Source organism: Ipomoea nil, unplaced genomic scaffold (genome assembly GCF_001879475.1).
Source record: "Ipomoea nil cultivar Tokyo-kokei standard unplaced genomic scaffold, Asagao_1.1 scaffold2165, whole genome shotgun sequence".
NCBI lineage: Eukaryota > Viridiplantae > Streptophyta > Magnoliopsida > Solanales > Convolvulaceae > Ipomoea > Ipomoea nil.
Window position 1 is genome coordinate 379,697 of NW_017618593.1, and position 14,653 is coordinate 394,349.

Below are 14,653 nucleotides of genomic sequence, written 5' to 3' on the forward strand. Positions count from 1 at the left end.
AAGTTTTTCCCCACAGGGTTTTCTTAAGTTAAGGTTTTTAATGAGGCAATCAGTAGAATATATGATTTTACAAATATCATGTACTCTTTTCTTCAACTAGGTTTTTTTCCATGTGGTTTTCCTAGTGAAGTTTTTAATGAGGGATGAATGTATTCAAATATGCTATCCATATACCTTATACTCTTTTCTTGTTTAGGTTTTTCCCAGAAGGTTTTCCTAGCAAATTTTTAATGAGACAAGATCATGGTGTTATAATGTCCAAGGGGAAGTGTTATAAATATAGTTAAGTGTGGACATTATGAGTTGATTATGTAACTGATGTAACGGTGGCATTTATGTCTACCATTATTACCTTCCGTTACAAATGTATATTATATATATATATATATATATATATATATATATATATATATATATATATATATATATATATATATATATATATATATATATATATATATATATATAGATGTGTATTCAAATGAGGACAAGTATATTATAGAGGACTGTGATGACAGATGTAGTGTGTGCCATTAGCTGGTATGTTGTGTGCATGGCCAAATGTAGTCGTGTGCCACATTTTGTATGTCGCGTGCTAGATTTGTTAATTTATAGAGCTTGAGTTCGAAACCTGATGTTTACATTTATTCTGGTGAGCCATTATGTATTAAGTTGTGTGCCTGATATTAATTTGTTGTGTGCCCATTATTTGTCCTCACAGTCCTCTATATATTGTTGTCCTCATTTGAACTCAACCCTATATATATATATATATATATATATATATATATATATATATATATATATATATATATATATATATATATATATATATATATATATATATATATATATATATATATATATATATATGTTTTGTTGTAATATGTAAAGATAGATGAATGAATAAGAGATTATCCCTTTCCTCCCTTATCTCTCTATTCTGTTTTTCCTGTTAACAATAATGAAATTATATCTCTTTTTTAATTTTTATAATTAATAATTTTTTTGAATAAAGGCATTATAGACATCTAATTCTAAATTAATTAAAGGTATATTTATTATTTTTGGTCGTAGATACTAATTTCTTTTATTTAATATGGATAAAGTACAAATAAGCCACCGAACTATTTGGAAAACATCAATTAAGTATTGGAACAGTTATGATATAACACTTTGTTAGTATACTGTTATAGTCTTTAGCATATTGTTAGAGTCATTAGCGTAGACTTTTCTGTTTCACCTATTATGGTGCTTGTTGACTCAAAGTATTTTGTCAAAGTTATGTGCAAAAAGAATTCCAGTTCTATAAAGGAATATCAGTACTAAGAGGAATAGTTATTGAAGAATACTAGTTCTAAGGGGATTTGTTGTTGAAGATTTTCTAATTCTATTTTGATTAGGAATAGTTTGTTATTCACGAATCTGTTAGGAATAGCTACTACAAATAGGGGATGTCCTTTACTGTAGATCTCAAGCATTCAACATTAATCTTGTGAGGTACGAGAGTCTTTGAGAATAGGATACTAAATTCCCCTAGAAAGTAGTACATGTGTTTAGGTTTCAATAGTTTGGTGGGAAAGATCATTCTATTGTGTAATCTTAGGTTCCAAACAGTGTACTTTAAATATTGAGCTTTTAGTGGATTTAGGCAAGTTCTCAAATTGAGAAGTGCCTCGCAGATTAGGGTTGTTTGCCCGAACTGCGTTACAGATTATTTGTGTTACAACTTCAGTTTCGGTGCTGCGCTTTACAAATTTTCAATTGATATAAGAGCCAAACTGCTTAAGTTATTAGCAGGATCCTAATGGAGTTTCCCAGAGAAGGACTGTCAAGCACCAGGCCCCCTGCTCTCTTTGGTACAAATTTCTCCTACTGGAAAGCTAGAATGAAAATCTATATTTTGGCACAAGGAGAAGGAGTTTGGGATGCCGTTGAGAAAGAATGGAAGAATCCAGTTGATGATAAAGGTAATCAAAAACCTAAAATAGAATGGAACGAAGAAGAGCGAAGGGAATATAATTACAATTCAAAAGCAATGAATGTCATCTATGGAGCGGTAAGTGAAGATACTTTCAAACTAATCGCTACCACTGGCATAGCTAAAGTTGCATGGGATATACTATGTGATCATCACGAAGGAAATACTTCTGTTAAGCAATCCAAGCTGCAAATGATACAAACACAGTTTGAGAATTTAAAAATGGAAGAAGATGAGGATATCTCACAGTTTAGTGCAAGAGTTTTAGGGATTGCTGGAGATGCGTTTAACCTAGGCGAACCTATTCCTGAACCTAGGCTCGTCAAAAAGGTCCTACGTTCCCTACCTGAGAGATTTATGATAAAGGTTACAGCCATCCAAGAAAACAAAGATCTAAACACCTACAAACTCAGTGATCTAATGGGAAATCTTCAAACATATGAGCTTGAGATACTGCAAAAAGGGAAAAATAATGACAAAGGAATTGCACTCCAATCAAAGCAGAAAGAGAGTCCAGAAATTGATACTGAAACCATGGAACAATCAATTGCTCTCCTAACAAAGAATTTCAACAGAGTTCTCAAAAAATTCAACAAATTTAGAAGCAAAAGTGCTTCAATCAATCAAGGGAACTTCCCAACTGGACAAAATCAATCTATTTCAAAAGGAAGGGAGAGTCTAAAACCTGAAGGAATTCAGTGCTACGAGTGCAAAGGGTTTGGACACATCCAGTCAGAATGTCCAACATATTTTAAAAGGAAGAACAAAACATATGTGGCAACACTAAGCGATGACTCAGATAGTGAAGAAGACACCAACACTAATTTCGTAGCATTCACCACAAATCATGAGAATGACAACGGAAACGAAAATGATATGCAAGAACTGCTAGAGTCATATACCCAATTGTATGCTAAATGGGAACAAATCATCAAAGTGAATCTAGAGCTCATGCAAGAAAATCAGTTTCTAAAAGGTGAAAAAGAGAGAGAAGAAAAGCGCCTCAAAGAAACTCAAAATGAATTATTAGAATCTAAAAACAGAGAGGCCAAACTGTTACAAGAAATCAAGGCACTAGATGGAAGGCCTAGATCTCCAAATCCAGCGTCCAGTGAAAGCCACTCTTCTGAAAATCCTGAGGTGTCACAACATCACTTTCAACACCGAAGGAGAATTAGATGTTATTACTGCCACAAATTGGGACACATAAAGGCGTACTGCTTCAAAAGACAAAATGATCTCTATTACAGACAAAACAACAGAGATTGGGCAGTACAAAGCAAAAATAACAGCAAGAAAGTATGGGTAAGAAAGGAACAAACACAAGCTGTTGCGTATACCTCAGAAACAAGCCAAAAACAAAGTGTTTGGTATTTTGACAGCGGATGTTCAAGACATATGACAGGAAATCCACATTATCTTGAGAATATCCAGTACAAAAATGAAGGGCAGGTCACTTTTGGAGATGGAGGAAAAGGACAGATTATCGCAAGTGGTACCTTGAATGTCCATGGACTGCCCAGATTACCAAGAGTCTTTTTGGTACAAGGACTCAAAGCAAACCTTATCAGTATAAGTCAACTGTGTGATGATGAACTCAAAGTAGAATTTTCCAAAGAGAATTGTAAAGTCTACAACCAAAAACATGAATGTGTTATGATGGGGAAAAGATCATCTGATAAACGCTACACATGGGATGGTGATCTAACCTGTCATTAATCTACCATCAATCAAACACCATTGTGGCATCAACTAAGGGTGAGAAAGACAGAGACCAATGTGTTTGCCAAAAATTTGACAAAGGGGGAGAATGTTGACTCAAAGTATTTTGTCAAAGTTATGTGCAAAAAGAATTCCAGTTCTATAAAGGAATATTAGTACTAAGAGGAATAGTTATTGAAGAATACTAGTTCTAAGGGGATTTGTTGTTGAAGATTTTCTAGTTCTATTTTGATTAGGAATAGTTTGTTATTCACGAATCTGTTAGGAATAGCTACTACAAATAGGGGATGTCCTTTACTGTAGATCTCAAGCATTCAACATTAATCTTGTGAGGTACGAGAGTCTTTGAGAATAGGATACTAAATTCCCCTAGAAAGTAGTACATGTGTTTAGGTTTCAATAGTTTGGTGGGAAAGATCATTCTATTGTGTAATCTTAGGTTCCAAACAGTGTACTTTAAATATTGAGCTTTTAGTGGATTTAGGCAAGTTCTCAAATTGAGAAGTGCCTCGCAGATTAGGGTTGTTTGCCCGAACTGCGTTACAGATTATTTGTGTTACAACTTCAGTTTCGGTGCTGCGCTTTACAAATTTTCAGTGCTGAACCTCTTTATAAAGCTTGTGTAATCTTCTCCGTTTAATTTATCACTTCAGAAATATTATTTCATCATTTAGTATCAGCCTAAACTTCGGTCCTATGGCCAATCAAACTGATGCTACCCTACCAGCCGGCGCAACCACCTCCCCGGCTGATTCTTCGGACCGATCAACTCAAGCTATCGCACCTGCTGATCGCCGGGCGTCCACCATGTTGCAGCAAGCACATCACTATGTGTCTATCAAGCTGACGGCCACGAACTATCTGTTCTGGAGAGCGCAGCTTGTTCCTTTTTAGAGAGGCCAGAATTTGTATGGCTTTGTGGATGACACGAATGCCTGTCCGCCGGAATTTCTTCCCACCTCGACGTCCGCAGCATCTCCGACTATCAATCCGCTTCATGCCGATTGGGTGCAACAAGATCAGTCGATCTTGAGTATGTTGATCTCGTCTCTTGCCGAGGAGGTCCTTTACCTTGCGATCGGCCACAACACCTCCAGAGGAGTATGGGTCGCGACAGAAACTGCCCTGGGGTCTACCTCTCGTTCCCGCACGTTGAGCCTGTTAACGCAGCTACAGGGCCTTCAACAAGGTGATTCGTCAACGTCCAAATATCTAGGACGGGCGCAAATCGTTGTCGAGCTACTTGCCCAGGCTGGTCGTCCGATCGGCTTAGATGAACAAAACCTCCATGTGTTCCGGGGGTTGCGGCCGGAGTTCCGGTCCTTAGTGGCGTCGCTGACTACCAAGAGCCAACTACTTACAATTCCAGAAGTTGCGGACCTCCTAAACACTCACCGCTACCTCTTCCCGGAAGACGCCGTACCTACTGGATTCCCTCAGCCGGCAGTCATGGTTGCCCAGCAAGCTCCGTCACATCCCAGAAACAATCACGACGACGGTCGTGGACGAGGCCGGAACCATAGGGGCCAGCGGGGGAGAGGTCAGCGCGGTCGAGGAGGCATTAGGTGCCAAATATGCGATATTCCAGGCCATACGGCCCTGACGTGCTACCGAAGGTTTGAAGATTTCGGTGGCCAGCGCCTTCCTCCCGCACAATCTGGAGTCCATACAGCGCCCCAGCCCCAGGCCCATGTCGCGTACCAACAGCAACAGCATGATCTCACCACCGCGCCCTTTTCGAATATATGGCTGCCTGACACAGGGGCCAATGCCCATGTGACTCCAAATGTTAACGGCTTAGCAGGCGTTGAGACATACACAGGAGGTGACACACTTCAAGTAGGGGATGGCTCAGGTTTGGATATACAAAACACAGGTTCTGTTTCTTTAAATACACAGTCTCGGTCTTTGTTTCTAAAGCACGTATTACATGTTCCAAAATTACGTGCATCTCTTTTATCTGTCCAAAAGTTTACACGTGATAATGACGTGTACTTTGAGTTTCACCCCGACTATTTTCTTGTGAAGGACCGTACCACTCAGCAAACTCTACTTAGGGGTCCTAGCACGGGCGGGATGTACACGTTGACTCTACCTAAACCAGTTGCCTACTTGTCAGCTAAAGCGTCTCCAAAAATATGGCATGAACTCCTCGGTCACCCACACTCTCGTGTCTTACGATAGGTTTTGTCTTCCTGTCCGGTTGAAGGATCGTTTAATTTTTTAAATAATTTATGTACGGCGTGTCAGATGGGCAAGTCTGCGCGCTTCCCGTTGTCACGAATTAAAACATCAAGTCATTCTGTTCTAGATTTAGTTTTTTCCGATATTTGGGGACCTGCTCCCGTACCATCAATTAATGGTCATAAATATTTTGTGTTGTTCGTCGATGACTACTCTAGGTTTGTGTGGATTTATCCTATGAAACTTAAATCCGATATCTACCACATATTCACTAAGTTTCGTACACTAGTCGAGAAACAATTTTCCCGGCCTATAAAAACTATTCAATCAGATATGGGGGGTGAGTATCTTAAGTTGAGCTCGGTTTTTGCCACCGCAGGAATATTACACAGAAAATCCTGTCCTCACACACACGAACAAAATGGTCGTGTGGAGCGCCGAAATCGGCATGTGGTCGAAACGGGTCTAGCGTTATTAGCTCATGGTCAAGTTCCTCAAAATTACTGGTACTATGCTTTTGAGTCGGCAGTGCACCTAATAAACCGTATGCCATCTCCTGTTTCTAATGACACAAGTCCGTATTATCAAGTTTATCGTCAACATCCTAACTATACAATGCTACGCGTGTTTGGGTGTGAATGCTTTCCCTATTTACGCCCTTACAACGCTCATAAGATGGACTATCGCTCCACAACTTGTGTGTTTCTTGGATACCCGGAATCCGTTTATGGTTACAGGTGTTTGGACAGGAATTCTGGTCGTGTTTACATTGCACGCCATGTTCGATTCAATGAGTCAGTGTTTCCATTCTCAAAGGCAGTCGACAATCCGCCTGTTACGTCGACAAGTGCACCGCCATGGGCATGTGCCCAAATACAGCAACAACCGTCTCAAGCCCTTACCCAAGGACTGAGGCCGACTCCCAGCAGTCAACAACATGTCCCTATGTTGCCAACATCATCATCCACAGCAGCTGCCGCGTCATCCTCATACCAGCCGTCGACCTCTACCACCACTACAACTAGACGGCGGCGCCAACGGCCAACAGTGCGCACACATGTGATGCGCCTACGCACAACCACTGACGCTCAACGACGGCGTCCAACAGCGTTAATTGCTTCAGTCGATGATGTCGAACCCACTTGCCATTCACAAGCAGTCAAAGAACCACATTGGCGTGAAGCCATGAACGTAGAGTTTAATGCTTTATTACGCAATCAAACTTGGAATCTTGTCCCACAGCATCCGGGTATGCACATAATAGGGTGTAAGTGGGTGTTCCGCATCAAAAGAAAATCTGACGGCGCTATTGAACGTTATAAAGCCCGCTTGGTAGCCAAGGGGTTCAATCAGATTCCAGGCCAAGACTATGTTGAAACGTATAGCCCGGTGGTCAAACCGACAACTATTCGGCATCTGTTGTCTTATGCCGTTTCTAACAAGTGGTTGATGCGTCAACTAGACGTACACAATGCCTTCTTGAACGGGCACGTCAGTGAAGAAATCTATATGCGGCAACCTTCGGGTTATGTTAACCCGAACTGTCCAAATCATGTATGTAAACTACAACGGTCGTTGTACGGCCTCAAGCAGGCCCCACGGGCTTGGTTCACGAGACTCCATGAGTTTTTGGTCCAAATTGGGTTTTGTCCCTCCAAGACAGACGTATCTTTATTTATTTATGGCTCGGGAAATGTCCGTGCCTATTTACTTGTATATGTAGACGATATCTTGCTCTTGGGCAATGACCCGGCCATGATTCAGGACATTCTCTCGAAGCTCGCTACGGCATTCAAGATCCGCGATCTTGGAAAACCGAGGTTTTTCTTGGGTATTGAAGCCGTTGAGGTAGCTGACTCTTTAGTGCTGTCACAGAAGAGGTATATGACTGAACTTCTTCGAAAAGCAGGGATGGACGCATGCAAGCCGCTAGCTACACCCATTGCTACAAACACTCAACTAGACCCGGGTGAGTCAGAAGCACTTGACGATCCAACACCATACCGACAGCTAGTTGGGTCGTTGATGTACCTGTTAATCACACGGCCGGACTTAGCTTTTGCCGTAAACAGACTGTGTCAATTCATGCAAGCCCCGACACATGGCCACTGGGCGGCTCTCAAATGAGTCCTGAGATACGTTAACGGTACGTTAGATCTTGGGCTTTGCATTGCTCCCTCTACTACTCCGGTACTGCACGGCTTCTCCGACTCGGACTGGGCTGGTTGCACCATCGACAGGAGGTCAACAGGTGGCTACGCAGTTTTTTTGGGCCCCAATTTTCTCTCTTGGGTCTCCAAGAAACAACGGACGGTAGCACGGTCCTCAACCGAGGCTGAGTATAAAGCTCTCGCCGATGTTGCCGCCGAGGTCGCATGGGTTCAGTCGCTACTGCGTGAGCTCGGGTTACTACCAACAACTGTCCCGGTGTTGTGGTGTGATAACCTGGGGGCCACCTACTTGTGTTCTAAATTCTAATCCGGTGTTCCACGCCAGGACAAAGCATGTCGAGGTGGACTACCATTTCGTACGAGACAAAGTTGCGTCTGGAGCTCTCAAAGTCAACTTTGTCTCAACTCACGATCAGTTAGCCGATGTGTTTACAAAACCGCTCTCCGCTGCTCGTTTTAATGATCTTCGTTACAAGCTTGGCGTCGTTCCTTGCCCCCCGCCAGCTTGAGGGGAGTATTGGAACAGTTATGATATAACACTTTGTTAGTATACTGTTATAGTCTTTAGCATATTGTTAGTCATTAGCGTAGACTTTTCTGTTCCACCTATTATGGTGCTGAACCTCTTTATAAAGCTTGTGTAATCTTCTCCGTTTAATTTATCACTTCAGAAATATTATTTCATCTTTGAGGGAGATGCCGGTGGTGGGCGGGAGTGGACTGTTCCGGTGATGCGAAGCTTCGGCAGCACGTCGGGGAGGAGGAAGATGTGATGTCGTGGATGAATGGATGATGCACGGCCATCGCTGTGGGCTGTCTAAACAACAAACAATATGAATTGTCCATTTTGTCATTCTTTTTAACAGCAAGTTAACACTAAAGTTAACGGAGGACCAATTTGACTTAAAATTCAATAGTCGAATCACTTTGGGTGCAATTAAAAGTCAAGGAACCAATTTGAGAAAAGGCTATAGTCAGAGGACCATTTTAGAAATTAACGCAAATCAAATTGATGTGGATGCTCTTATAGTGTATCAGACAAAAATAATAATAATAATAAATCGAAAATATGGAGAGTGAAAGCAGTGTGTGGAAAAGCGCGTGGAGAAGCGGGGTGTGTACATTATTTTGGTGTTTGGACGTGTCCGCCGACAGATACAAGTCGTTTCCGAATCCAGCATTCCAACCCATTCCAGCTTGTAATTTCTTTTTCTTTTCTTTTATTCTATTATGACCACCAAATCTTTAACTGTGTGCATAATATTATTAAAAATCTTAATTATATTCCTGAAATTCTCAAAATATATATTACGTCACCGGCTCAGCCCAAAACCATATAAAACAAATTGTGGAAATTCAAACCTAATAGAAGAAATCTCAAGAAATAATTTTAGTTCAACTCGAGTACTCTTATTTGAATTCAGATGAAATATAGAAGTTAGATCAGCAACTTTCCACAGAATGTCATTAATATATCATAAAAATTATAATGGAGGACCAAAAGTGAAGAAAATAGAATAGTCTGAAAACTAATATTGGACATTATGTAATCAATGACTAAAATGATAATAATGTTAAAGCAAATGATCAAAATTGAAATTAGTTATCCTCAAGGGCGTCGGCAAATAGGTGGAATATAATTCTCATACATAAATATCATTAGTTTAATTATTGCCAACACTATCTTCATAGTATGATTTACCTCTTCTGTGTAGTAGCAAATAAAACAAAACATAAAGAGATTTATAAACACAAGACTTAGTAATGTTACTATGAATGAAAGTTAAGATGTTTGTGATCAGATTTCAGCATATAATCTAACACAATAAGCAACAAGACAGAGGTGGCATTTGGATATTAAGATAAGGAAAACAGACATAAATGATTGATTATTGATGTTTGTCCCATAATTGAGTTGTTTGCTATAAACCTTGTACCACATTGTTCAACATTAAGGAATCCACAACATTATGGGTGAACTAAGTATGAAATCCTAATCCTAATTAAACAAAAAATCAAACTTATCTAGTTTGTACATGTATCCTAATTCCTAGGCCCACTAGACACTGTACTTGCTATGATGACTGATCAGAATGAGAGCATGAGATCTGAAGGCTAGGGCATTTACTGTCAAGAATGAATGGGTATGTGCATATTGGCAGCCATTCATTCAAGGGTTCAGTATTAAGCCGGTTAGCTTGCTTCTTCAATTTGTCGAGATTAATGGGGTTTTCACAAGATGCAGATGATCTCTCTCGATCATGACATTGAAGTTGCATCAGATTTGTGTTCTGAATCAGCGGTGGCCTGGATTTGAGCTGCGTATTGAAGGTTCCAAAGGACATCTTCAAAAGATGGACGAGTAGATGAGTCGGGGGAGATGCATTTGTTGGTGATGGAAATTACAACCGATAGAGACTCTTGTGAGGAAGTGGTTAGCACAATTGGATCCACAATTCTTCGTCGGCCATCCTGGCTACCAAACGATGCCTGTCATTCAAATGCCACATTTTCACTATATTATATCCAACAAGCTCACTGCATAACTAATACTCGTATTATTCTAAGATTCTGTATCAACCATGTGATCGATATCAATTAAGGAAGAACAATGCATGCCAAACATTAAGGAAAAACACGATTTGGGATGAAAACGGCTGCTCAGAAATTGTAAAGGTAATGTTAAAGAATATCTATAATTGCAGAATATGGGAATAAAGGGTTAAAGAATGTGTTATTCTTTTAGAAAGCAATGGCAAAATCTTACCATTTCATTCAGCAAAAATGCTTCTCCTTTTCCGCTGATAATGGGGCCCACTAGTGATTCCAGCAATATGAACCCAAAATTGTATACATCATCCTCTTTCTTTGTCATATACCTGCAACACAGAATCAGCTTCTCCAGATCGAATACCCCATAAAGATAGATGCCATTGTGCCTGTGCTAAACTCCATTTGTTGCCGATATATCCAATACTTTTATAATAACTTAACTTGTACATAATATTGAGACTTTACTACCACAGTACCATGTCATTTTACACTACGTTTTTCGTGTTTCTCCTGATATAGAAACTATTGTGGGCAATCACACCCATCTTTTACGTACATGATTTGAGTTCATATTATTTATCCTGTTTTAGAGGAACAAAATTATGTTTTACTGAATTATATCTACGAGGGAATATAATCATGGAGTCTCTCAAGACACGACTGAAAATCTTGTTTTAAGGAAAACGATGCTTACCATGAGTTGGAGACATCTCCCTTGCCCTGGATTAAGGATACCACGCTTGTCAGATATAATTATGTCTTTCAATAGTGAGAGAGCAATGAACATTTACCGCACTGATTAAAATAGCAAATAAACTTACTTCAACTCTGTCAGGTTCCTCCATAAAGATGGACATCCCGTAATCACTCAGCTTTGCAATCTGGTGCTCATCAAGCAATATATTATGTGTCTTCAATCGATTGCTGAAAGAAGCAGGAATTACCCCGGTATGGAGAAAGTGAACAGCCTTGGCCACACCAATCAGAACTGCCAATCTGTCTGACCACTTAAGAACCTTTCCCGGGCTCGTTTCTGCAGATACAGATGTTGGTCAACACAAGTTAAAGAGCTTCTGGTAAAAAAGCATGCCGGGATCACAGATTTGCATATTGCATGGGGAACATGGGAAAATAATCATCCTAACTAAGAAAAATAAAACAAAAAGTTTTAATTTAATGAAGAATTTAGGCGAGTATGAGGGTCTAGCTCCATTCACCTGAAAGATGAGCACGAAAACTTCCATTAGGAACAAATTCATACACGAGGAAAACTCTGTTGACTGTTAAGTCATCTTGCCCTCCACCATCAATGCAATGACCCACAAGGCTAACTAAGTTTGGATGACTAAATTTCGAAAGCAAATCCAATCGAACTTTGAGATTTCGGATCAGATGTCTCTTATGCAAGGCCAATAACCTAATAGCAATGCAGGTTCCATTCTCCAGCCTTCCCTTGTAAATCTGAAGAAACAAAGACGGATGATGTAAGAACAGAATCCTGAATAAACTAAATGATGGAGTGATGAGAGGTTGACAATGATTTTGTAAATGAAAACCAATTTGCAGGTTGTTTTTGTGGAATTCACTAATTCTCACATAGATATGTAACGTGAGCATCTGATGGATTATAAGATGAAAAAAACATAACATTTAAGAATTACTTTTCCCATGGAGCCTTCACCCAATAAAGCTAACTGATCAAAATATTTGGTAGCATCTTGTAACTCTTCAATGGAGAACACCCGGTATGCTGGAGAACCTTGAGGTCCTAGCTTTGCTGCTTGAGATATGATTCCTGCAATGATAATGATGATGGTGGTGATAAGTGATAACAACGACAAACAAACAAGAAACTTCCAGTGAAGCCCAATCAAGCTGGTTAATTAGTTAACTGATTTAGTGATGAAGTTATTTTCTGGAAACCTAAAGCTAATGTTAGAACTAATCTTTGAGAGATTATCAAAAGAAGGAAAATAAATTAAACCAACAACTTACGGGCATTTGCAAGGAGTTCAGATGAAATCCCCGTCTGTGGTGAAGCATCTTGCACAATCTTTGGAAATGTGGCTTGTGTATGGTGATCCAGTGTGCCTTGTGTATGGTGGAGTTTTTTCCGAAAAATAAGTAGAAACCCAACTGCCAAAAGTACCACAACAATTGCAATTCCCCCGACAATGCCTACCAGTACTGCTACTTTTTTCCTGTTAGTATGTTTCACTTGTACAAGTTCTTTTTTTGCACAATATGACTCAGGATGTTGATTTTGGGTACTAACAGTAACAGACAAGCAATTCCCACCAGACTTAACAATTCTCTTCTCTGAGGTGGGGTCTAAGCAAGAAGGAAGCTTGCCAACCAACCTGTTTGAGGAAATATCAACGAAACCAAGCGTGTCCCCACAGCTGATACGGTCTGAAAGTGAACCCCTCAGTAAATTGGATGCTAAATTCAAGTAACTGATATGAGGCAAAGAGAACAATTCAACAGGCGGTATCCCACTCAGAAAGTTATTAGACAAGTCAAGGTGTTGAAGTTGGTGTAGTTCACCTAGCTGTTCTGGGATTTCACCAGAGAATGTATTATTGCTGAGAAGAACTGTGGCCAGCCCTTTTGGCAGGGGAGGCAGTTCAGAGTCAAAACGGTTTTCCCTCAAATCCAACAAATGCAAATTCAACAATGCACTCATATCCGGTAATTTACCCGACAGCATATTGTGTGAAAACATTACATCAGTAAGAGCTGCAACTTTGGACAATGAAGAAGGGAACTCACCCTTTAACCTGTTGTTCTTTAGGCTTAGAATGGTTAGATTTTGAAATGAAGAACCAAACCAATCAGGCATAGTGTCATTAAAGAAATTCCCATCTAATGTTAAAGCATGGAGCTTTACCAGTCTAGACATCTTAAATGGAATGGAACCAAACATGAAATTCCAACTCAAGTCCATTACCTCAAGTGATGCAAGCCTATGAATTTTATCAGGAAGAGGTCCCCAAATACCCAGAGACACCAAGCTAAGAACCCTTAAGGTAGTTAGTCTAGTGAGAGTAACAACAAAAGAATCTATGGAGAAATGGTGAGATAAGGTCTGGTTTGGAACTGCAAATCCATTGAACTCACTAACCTTGACTGGCTTATCTCCAATAATCCTGAGCTCAGTAATTGAGTCTCCTTCACATGCAATGCTCATATGTGGTGATGAAGGGTAGTTACACAAATCACCATTGTAAGTCTCCCAAACATCCAGCAACACTGGGTATTCCAAATGCTTCCTTAACTGCAGAAGAAGTTGCCTATGATAAGACTGCAATTGATGAGTATTTGAGATGAAGGAAGCCCAGAATATGAGCATAAGAAGAGCAGGTATCTTCAGAGATCCCATCTTAGCTGAAAACACAACACCCTAGGAAGTAGGAACAACTTATTTTATGCCAATCCTTTCATGAGAATTAAAAGCAAACCCACCTAAAATTCTTCAAGAACTCAGCTAATGAGCTAAATTCTTGGTTATTCAAGAGGTGGAGTGAGCTCTAACAATCTGAGTGAAATTCAGAGAGCCCCAAAGTGCATTAAAAATGTAGAGTGGTTGCGAGAAGCCATGAAAGAAATGCAGAGAGAAAAGGTAAAATGTTGGCCAAAAGGAATGTCCTTTGTTTGTTTTGAAAGAAACAAATAAACAAACAGGGGAGAGTCGTTGGGAAGAGAGAAGAGGAGAGGTGGTTGAAGAAAGAGTGGGGAGAAACAGTAAATGCAGCTGAGCGCAATATAATGAATGAATGAAGGAGACAAAGAATAGGATAGAGGCATTAATGGCGTCGGTTCGGTTCGGTTCTTCTTCTCATCCCTCATACCAGTCCAGGGAAGGGTATCTGTATCTATCATGCCATGTGAATCAATCTTCACAAAACAAAACGGTTAGCACTCGCAGGCCGCATCAATCAATTCAACTTTTGTTTCTTGGGGTGTGTTTGGTTGATGGGTTTTGCCCATAAGAATCGGTATGAAAGTAATTGTTATTGTTTAGTTGATAGGTTTTTAGAAC

At 39.9% G+C, this 14,653-nt stretch overlaps 2 protein-coding genes across 2 annotated transcripts; one reads left to right on the forward strand and one right to left on the reverse strand.

Annotated features, from left to right (window-relative positions):
- The first annotated feature begins 4,738 nt into the window (after positions 1-4,738).
- LOC109149916 lies at positions 4,739-5,887 on the forward strand. The gene has a single exon (XM_019297907.1). It carries the CDS (start codon positions 4,739-4,741, stop codon positions 5,885-5,887), a length of 1,149 nt encoding a protein of 382 aa, XP_019153452.1.
- Positions 5,888-9,976: 4,089 nt separating this feature from the next.
- On the reverse strand, positions 9,977-14,464 carry LOC109149979 (probable inactive leucine-rich repeat receptor-like protein kinase At3g03770). The gene is made up of 7 exons (XM_019297960.1): positions 12,607-14,464; positions 12,273-12,406; positions 11,829-12,072; positions 11,433-11,644; positions 11,306-11,331; positions 10,826-10,937; positions 9,977-10,548 (listed from the first exon to the last, which is right to left on the reverse strand). Exons 1-7 carry the CDS (start codon positions 13,991-13,993, stop codon positions 10,318-10,320), a joined length of 2,346 nt encoding a protein of 781 aa, XP_019153505.1. The 5' UTR covers positions 13,994-14,464; the 3' UTR covers positions 9,977-10,317.
- Between the last annotated feature and the right edge of the window lie 189 nt (positions 14,465-14,653).